Here is an 8,592-nt window from a genome sequence, read left to right as displayed (position 1 = left end):
TTATTTAATGCATAGTTCAACATTCCCTCTAATGTTATGTCCCACCCTCTCCTCAACTTCCCTCCATCAAGCACTCCTCCGATCTGTCTCCTATGGCCACTACCACTCAAAATGGAAAAGAGGTGGGCAGGAGATGTCTCAAAATAATACTCATTGTATGGCACTAATTGGTTATAATTGTTATTATCTATAACCAGGAAGTAATAAAATGTTGCATTAAACACCAGTTACATATGTTCCACCTGCGTCAAACCCATGAGTGTTCTTAGTTTTTGTTTGTTTTTATTTTGTTTTATTTTGTTTGAGACAGGGACTCACTCCGTCATCCAGGCTGGAGTGCAGTGGTGCAGTCATGGTTCACTGCAGCCTCAACCTCCTGGGCTCAGGTGAACCTCCCACTTCAGCCTCTGGAGTAGCTGGGACTACAGGCACAGGACACCATCCCAGCTAATTCTTGAAAATTTTTTTAGAGATGGGGTCTTGCTATGTTGTCCAGGCTGGTCTCAAATTCCTGGACTCCAGTAATCCACCAGCCTCGACCTCCCGAAGTGCTGGGATTACAGGTGTAAGCCACCTTGCCCAGCCTGTTTTCAGTTATTCATTGAAAAAAAAAATCACAATTTGCATCAGGCGCCATATTTCCACCCAATTATTCGCTATCAAGTTTGTTTGCTCCTCAGGGTTTCCTTTAGAAAGAAGCTGAGCAATTCCTTCATTCTACCCAGTTAGGCTGCTGAAAGACTAGGGTTTCTTGGTGATTTATATATCGATATCTATCCATATCTATACCTACATCTACCTGTATGTGTGTAGTGTATATATATACATATTATATGTGTGTATATATACACATATTTACATTTAAACAAAAATTTCTTCTTCGTCCTCGAAGCAAACAAACCAGCACCCTCGAGTGTCCGCCAGGAGGCGCAGGGGGCAGCGTGGGACCTGCGGTACCTCCACGGTTGTAGAGGTGTAGAGGGATGCGGCAGCGACGGAACCGGGCTTCTTTTTTAAAGAATCAATGTGAGGGAAGGGTGCAGAGCCGCGTTATTTCAGGGAGACATTGTCGCACTCCCCCTCCCACGTGTAGGTAGCATCTGGGGTGCGTGCGCCCTGTTCGCAGACCCCATGGAGAGACGCTGGCGGCGGCAGATGGGGCTCCTTTCACGGTTGCAGCCGGCAGTAACCCGACCCCGCCGGCGCAGAGACTGAAGAAGCGCAGGGGAGAGCGGCGAGCTGCGAACAAAAGCCTTTGGCGCGGGGCCGAAGCCCAGGACGCGGGGTGAGTAAACTGGCTCGGGTACCGGGAGCTGCGGGAACCTGGGCGGCCAGGTTCTTTGCGCTCCAGGAGCCCACCCACTGGGATGCTGTGGGGGAACTCGTAGGGCACCCGAGGGCGGGTATCTGAACCCAGACTGGGGTGGATGGTATCTTTAGCACATTCAGACTTGGAGGAGATCCGGTGCGTCTGAGAGTATCCAGGCACCTTCTCTATCCCCAGCAAACACCCGGTGGGGGTGGAGGTGGGGGCGGAGGCGGCGTGCAGAGCCCTCAGTAAGCCCTGCCAGAGCTGCTGGAGCAAGAATCCATCACCCCTCCCGGAGAGGCCTTTGGGGACTTCTCCCAGCCCTTTAATCACCCGGGGGCCCTGCGACCGAGTCTCCTTTGGCAGGGGAAATCAACCATAAACTTCTTCCCTTAGGCAAATGGGGTCCCTTGGGATGAACAGGCCTCTTGCTTTTTTGTTCCTGCAAAGCTGCATCCCCAGTAGCCCGCCTAAGCTACAAACAAATACGCTAATCCTCCCGGGAATCCTCCAGAGCCTCCCTCGCTAGCTCCTGCCTGCACCTGGATCTTTTCATCTTAACTTGCAGCAGAAAGGGGATGCATCTAGCGGGCCGGGCGCCCAGAGGAGCCTCGCCACAGGCCTCCACCCCGCATTCCGGGGCTGAGGGAGACCCAGGCTGCTCTCTGAACACGAGTGTCCGCCCCACCCCCATCCCCGTTCTGACGCTCAGCCTGGGCTTTCCGACATCGGTTTTATGATTTACGTTCCACCAAAGCCTCTAAGACTAATCCGAAAGCGGATTAAGTTGGGATGGGGTGACTATGGATGAGGAGGGGGGAAGAGCTCTCAAACGTATTCCTCGATGTCCCTCCTTGTGGTCTGCAGAGATTCCAACAAAGGACGGGGCTCAGCCATGGTGGACCCGGTGCCTGAAGAAGAGAAGGCAGGAGCGGAGCTCGGCGACTCCGGAGGGGACGAGGCCGTGGCGTCCGTGCCCCCTGATGCCCAGGGCGCCCAGGAGCCCGCAGCCTCCTCGGCCTCGGCCTCCGCGGCGGTGCCCTGCAAGGCGGAAGTCCCATGTGCAGCCGCAGAAGGCGGGCGGCGGGAGCAGTCCCCGCTGCTGCACCTCGACCTCTTCAACTTCGACTGCCCGGAGGCGGAGGGCAGCCGCTACGTGCTGACCAGCCCCCGCTCGCTAGAGGCCTGCGCCCGCTGTGCGGTCAAGCCGGTGGAGCTGCTGCCACGGGCCCTGGCCGACCTGGTGCGCGAGGCTCCTGGCCGCTCCATGAGGGTGGCCACCGGCCTGTATGAGGCCTACGAGGCGGAGCGGCGCGCCAAGCTGCAGCAATGCCGGGCCGAGCGCGAGCGCATCATGCGCGAGGAGAAGCGGCGTCTTTTCACGCCTTTGAGCCCCGCGGCCGCCGCCGCCGCCGCCGCCGCCGCCGCCGCCACAGCGGCCTCGGCCCCGAGCGCGGGCAGCAGCAGCAGCTGCAGCAGCGCCAGCCTCCCAGCCTCGCCCGCGCCGCGTGCGGCCCGCAAGGCTTCACCCAGTCCCTCCTCCGCCCGGACCCAACCTCCGCCAGCGGGTTCTCGGACAGGCAGGAAGAGCCATTCGCTGGACTCACTGTCCCGCCGGCGTGAGGGCGCCCTCAGCTCCGAGTCGGGAGCATCGTCGTCATCCTACAGTGGGGAAAGCCTGAGAGAGCTGCGCTGGCCGCCTCGGGCCTTGGCCAGGAACAGCTGCCCGGCGGGGTCGGCGTCCTCCACCACCAACGCTCCGGGCCGCCCGTCCGCCCTGACCCTGGTTCCGATCACCGGCCGCAGCTTCAGCCTCGGCGACCTGAGCCATTCGCCGCAGACCGCTCAGCACGTGGAGCGCATCGTGCGCCAAGTGCGTGCCGAGCGCGGCCTGCGCGGGGTGCCGGAGCGTGACCGGAAGATCGCGGCGCTCATGCTGGCGCGGCACCAGGAGGAGCTCCTGCTGCTGGAGCAACGCGCGGCGGCCCACGGCCAGTGGGAGCTGCAGCGCGTGCACGCCGAGCAGCGGCGGGAGCGCGAGGAGCGGGAGAAGCAGCGCGCCCTAGAGCAGGGCCGCCGAGCCTGGGCCGCGCAGGTGGAGGAGCGGCGAGGCCGCCGTGGTCGCGAAGAGCGCGAGGCTGCGCGGCGGCGGCAGCGGCAGTACGAGCGCAGCGAGGAGCGGCGGCGGGAGCTGGCCGAGCGCCAGGGCCTACTGCGGCGGGAGCGGGCGGAGCGCGCGGCCCGGGAGGATCGGCTGCGCAAGCTTCAGCAGGAGCAGAACCTGAAGCAACGTGAGGAAGGTCTACAGGAAGGGCGGGAGCGAGCCGAGCAGATCCGCAGGGAGCGCGCCCAGCGCGCGGCGCGCGCCAAGCAGCGGCAGGAGGGCCAGCTGCAGCGGGAGAAGCGGGAGCTGAGCCGGGCCGAGCGGGCGCGCCACGAGGCGCTGCTACAGGGCAGGACCCGGCAGCAGCGCCAGGAGCGAGAGGGCTTGCGGAGCTCGCTGGAAGCCAGCTTGGGCCGTGCGCAGGAGAACTACGAGCATTTGGTGGAGCAGCGCACCCGGGAGCTGCGGGAGCGGGCCCGGCGAGAGGAGCTGCAGGGTCGGCGGGCCAAGGAGGCGGCAGAGCGCAAAGAGCGGGAACATCAGGCGCACCTGGAGGCGCTGGCCCGGGCGGGGGAGCGACGGCTGCAGCACGCGACGCAGGTGGCCGAGGAAGCAGTGCAGCAGAAGGCGCGGCGCGTGGGCCAGAGTCGGCTGGAGAAGGAACGAGCCCAGCGCGCCAACAAAGAGAAGGTGGAGAGGGACGAAGACTGCCGCCGGCGAGAGCTACTCCAGGCCATTGGGCGCAAGCTGGAGCGCAGCGAGCAGCTGTCGCGGGAACGGCGCAGTGCGCTGGAGAGCGCCCGCTCCACAGCCCGGGCCTCCTTCCACGTGCGCGAGAAGGTGCGTGAGGAGACCAACACGCGCTCCTTCGACCGCATGGTGCGGGAGGCCCAGCTGCACGCCAGCCTGGACCGCAAATAACTGCGGCTCTTCGCCAGCCAGATTGGCACGCACAGCCCCCTGGGGCCTCCCTCGACCACTTTGACCATCGTGGGAGTCCCCGCTCCGTGCGCAGCGCGGTGGCCTCTCGAGGCTTCTGAGCAATGAAGCAACAACAGTAGAGACGTGTGGGACCTGTCAGCTGGCCCCCTTTGTTTTTAAAACTTACTTCGTTTGGAGATGACAGCACAATCTGCCCACATCCACCCTTGATGGCTCCCGCACCGACCCTTGCCAAACTTCCCTATGTGTCTCTTGGGCTGGAATAGAGAAGCTTGGGGGAAAGGGGCTGATCAGGACTGGTGAGAGGGCCCCCCAGGAGAGGGCAGAGGTGGTTGTCCCCACCCCTTCTGCAGCAGTTGCCCCAGGCACCTGTTCAACATTGGTGTCTGAGACAGAGTTGCTACTGCTGAGGGAACAACTGGCTCACCTCCATCTTTCAAAATATGGCAAGCTGCACAAAGCGCGGAGGCCTCCCAGAGAAACACAGCTCCTCCAAGGTGTCAAGCCACGCCCAAATGATCCAAAAAGCAGTTGATTTTTTAGACCTGACTTTTAATCGGCCACCTGAGCAAATTCTCACCAGTTTTGATAGTTTTCCAGTTCAGTCCCTTGGGTTTTCTAGTTAGACAATCATCTGCAGATAATGTTCAATTTTTGTCCTTTGCCCCCTCCCTCCTTATTCTACCAAGTGGCACAGGAAATTGGTTGGTTTGGTGATGCTGTTTAGCTTTAATAGAAACCCCCAGCCCCTGGAGGGGCTGGATTCCTTTGGGAGCAGTGTTCCATTCCATTAAGCTTCCTTGCAGGGTGGGCCCACTCCATGAAGACAGCAGTCATGCCTTAAGAAGCAGAGCTACCTTACGTGCCTGCCCAGGCTGTTCCTGCCTAAATCTCCAGCCCTGCATGCAGTCTCAAGGGTGGGCCCCAGAGAGTGTGGAGTGTAGGATTCCCTCTGTGAAGGAATCATCTCTACTTCTCTGAGGACAATTAGGGTATCCTTGGCTGCTTTACTGTGGTGGCCGAAGAGCTGGAATTGCCTCTTTGTTGAGAGTTGTGTTCACTATCAATGGCCGTGTACCTTCTCCACCTGCCCCCAGGAAAAAGAGTTTCCCCCTTAAATTTCCTGGTACCCCCTCACCTATGCCTGAAAGCATTTCACCCTCTCAATGCCTCACCTTTCCCATTCACCAGATGGGACCATCAGTATTCCTCTCCTGGTACCGCAAGGTCTCCTGGATCCAAAGCACCATGTCAGTAGTATTTGTTGGTCCTTTTTGTGCCTTTCTTGACCTGGAGGGGGAGGCAGGAGGATTGCTCTCAGTCTAGTTTCTTTCTGGGAATATGGCTCGCTAGTGTTGGAAGGGGCAGTGCATCGTGGACAGATGGTCATTTAGCCTCTGGGGTGAAATACTTGCAATACCAGGTCACTCTGTGGTCCAAAAGGTCACATTCAGTTGTCATCAGGCAATTTTAACCCTTAGAGTGCTTCCCTTCCATTAAGCTGAAATTGCCCCACTGCCATATCCACCCATTGACTCTGCCTTCGTCAAGGAAGGTGGGAAGTAAAACATCACTTTTTACATTAAACCAGGATCAGGAATAAAAAGTTACCAAAACAAAAAATGGAAACAGGGTAGAGAACTACTACATTAAACATATTTCATATACTGCTGGGTAAAATTGTCCCTGAAATGGCTGATTATTACACACACATCCACGCGCACACACACACTTTTTCAACCCTTCACCCCCACCCCATCACATGCCAACAAATATAGAAGGTGTATTGTGTAGAAGGAAGCAGTGCTTGGGTGTTAGGCTTAAGATGTCATGAAACAAGGAAAGGAGCTGTGTACCGAGGTGTTTTTTATTGAATGGGTGAATTTTTTCCTTAAATTTTCTTCTTGTTGGTAACCAGGTTGTCAGTGAGTTGAAATAGGTGGCATTATCCATGAGTCAGAAGCATTTAACTGAAAGGTTAATGTGATTCTGTTTCTTACCTTGTGGTTCTTGAGTTGGTAAAGGGCTTTTGAAACCATAGAAAATTCCACTTTAAAACTACTTACTTCCAAAGTATGTGCATTCATTGGAGGAGACAATCTGATTTTTCAGATAAGGCACTGAAAGGAACATAGGTGGTCTTGCCTGGACTTTTACCCAGTTTGTTTTCTGGCTTACTGAGTGACTTTGGGTAGATTGCTTCTCTGTGCCTTGGTTTCCCCAACCTGTAGAATGGGGGATCATGATTTCTGCCGTCTGTCACACAAGCACTGTGAGAATGAATCAGAATCCAGATGGGTTCCCCACTTCTACAACTCTGGAACCAAAGGTGCAATTGCTATAAACAGGTAGGATCAGGTAACTGTACTGTGGTTACAGAATGTGATGTACTGTCATGACCTGGTGCAGAAAGGAGTAGTCTTGAAAAGCACAAATTATGGTATCTCATGTGTTGCAAAGGCCCAGGCCTGAATCTCACCAAATTAGAAGTTTGCTCTGAGAGAGATACACTGTGTAAAGGCAGAAACTTTTAGATTCTTCAAAAAACAAAAATCCATATAGCCAAGTAGAATTAAGGCAAAAACAGGGCTGGGTATGGTGGTACATGCCTGTAATCCCAACACTTTGGGAGTCCAAGGTAGGAGGATCACTTGCATCCAGGAGATCGAGACCAGCCTGGGCAACATAGTGAAACCCTGAAAAAAAAAAAAAAAAAAAAAAGCAAAAACAGAAGCCAAACCTAGTGACAATAAAGAATGTTCCAGACCATCTGCTAGAGTATAGGCCGACCTCCATATTCTAGGATAAATATCCATATTGCTTTCTGAGGAGAAGCAATTTCCAGAATCATTGTTGGGCCCCTTGTTTATATCCTTTTCTTGAAGCAATGCCAGAGAGAAGAGGTTGTTTCCTATTCTGAAATGCAGCAAGAGAATGTTGGAGGTGGAACAAAGATAGTGGGTGGAAAAATGGCTCCTGATGTATATTCTTCTGGGTGGAATTGTCCCTAAATGATATTCTAACAAGTGGCCAGAATTTGCTTTAGAGCACCATGCTGGATGTGTTCTTACCACCCAGGGGATTGCAGCCTTGAAGTGACCACAGACCTTCACATTTGTCCTCTTGGAGCATCCCCTTGTTCTACAAAACAGAGACTGTGAAATGAAGTGAGGCGGTATGGGAGGCGTTGGAAGAAGCTTAGGTTTAGTTCATTACCATGGAAGCAAGAAGGACAAAACGATTTCAGATGAAATCATCAGTGAAGCTTAGTTTAGTGTCCTGCTCAGGCAGTGACCCAATGCCTACAACCCTATCTAGACAGGACGGTGGAAGATTCTTTTTGGAAGCATGCAGACTGTGACTCTCCAATGAGGGCGTAACCAGGATTTGCTAAAGGCAAAGACCCTGTAGGATAGTGAAGATATATGAGAATGCAGTCTGTGTTCAGACTATTCTGTAAAATCCATCACTTATTTCTTCACCTTTACAAAGTCCATTGAAATAGAGGTGACTCTAAATAAAGGGCCATATCTTGTTTAACATAGAATCCCCTACAGCCAATGGTTTTACATCTCACATATGGTAAGCGCGTAGATACTGGATGGAGAGAAGGACAGAGGGATGGATGGAGAAATGAATGGTGACCAGAGGAAATGTGTATAGACCAGCTAGGCAGGACTCCATTCATTCAACACATTTTCAGTGAGCCGCTGCTATGTGCCAGGCAGGCACTGCCCTTGGTGCTGGAGAAACAGCCTCTCTGATCATTGACACTGGAGATCACGTATGTACAATGTCATGAGCAGACAACATCTTTGTTTCCATGTTGGGGGCTTAACAACCTTCTCACCTGAGTATCCATCTGCAGGCAGACCTGATGGTCCCTCAAGGCACTAACTTCAAACACTGTCAGCTTCCTAAGGACAAGTCATCCACCATTCAGTCATCATTTAGTCACTGTTGCTCTCTTTCTTGGAGAAGCCTTGATTAATCAGGTCAAATTCATGCCATGCACTTAATCAGCTTTAAATTTCAGTAAACAAAGAGAGATAAACAGAGAGAGAGACGAATCACCTTCAAGGGCATTGCCTGTCATGCCTTTAAGAGAGGCAGCATAAATAATGATCTTCGACCTAGAGAACCGAGCCTCAGGCTGTGCAGAGTCCTAATTCACCAAACGTCATTTGGTACCAGCTCCGTCAACTGACTCTTCTTGCTGAGACAAGAAAGTCAAAAT

General features: G+C 54.3%; 1 protein-coding gene across 1 annotated transcript; it reads left to right on the top strand.

Annotated features, from left to right (window-relative positions):
- Positions 1-939: 939 nt before the first annotated feature.
- CCDC177 (coiled-coil domain containing 177) lies at positions 940-7,088 on the top strand. The gene is made up of 2 exons (XM_009249205.4): positions 940-1,285; positions 2,177-7,088. Exon 2 carries the CDS (start codon positions 2,205-2,207, stop codon positions 4,332-4,334), a length of 2,130 nt encoding a protein of 709 aa, XP_009247480.3. The 5' UTR covers positions 940-1,285; positions 2,177-2,204; the 3' UTR covers positions 4,335-7,088.
- Positions 7,089-8,592: the final 1,504 nt, after the last annotated feature.

The sequence above is a fragment of the Pongo abelii genome, chromosome 15 (genome assembly GCF_028885655.2).
Source record: "Pongo abelii isolate AG06213 chromosome 15, NHGRI_mPonAbe1-v2.0_pri, whole genome shotgun sequence".
Classification (NCBI taxonomy): domain Eukaryota; kingdom Metazoa; phylum Chordata; class Mammalia; order Primates; family Hominidae; genus Pongo; species Pongo abelii.
This window is presented reverse-complemented; position numbering and strand designations above follow the sequence as displayed.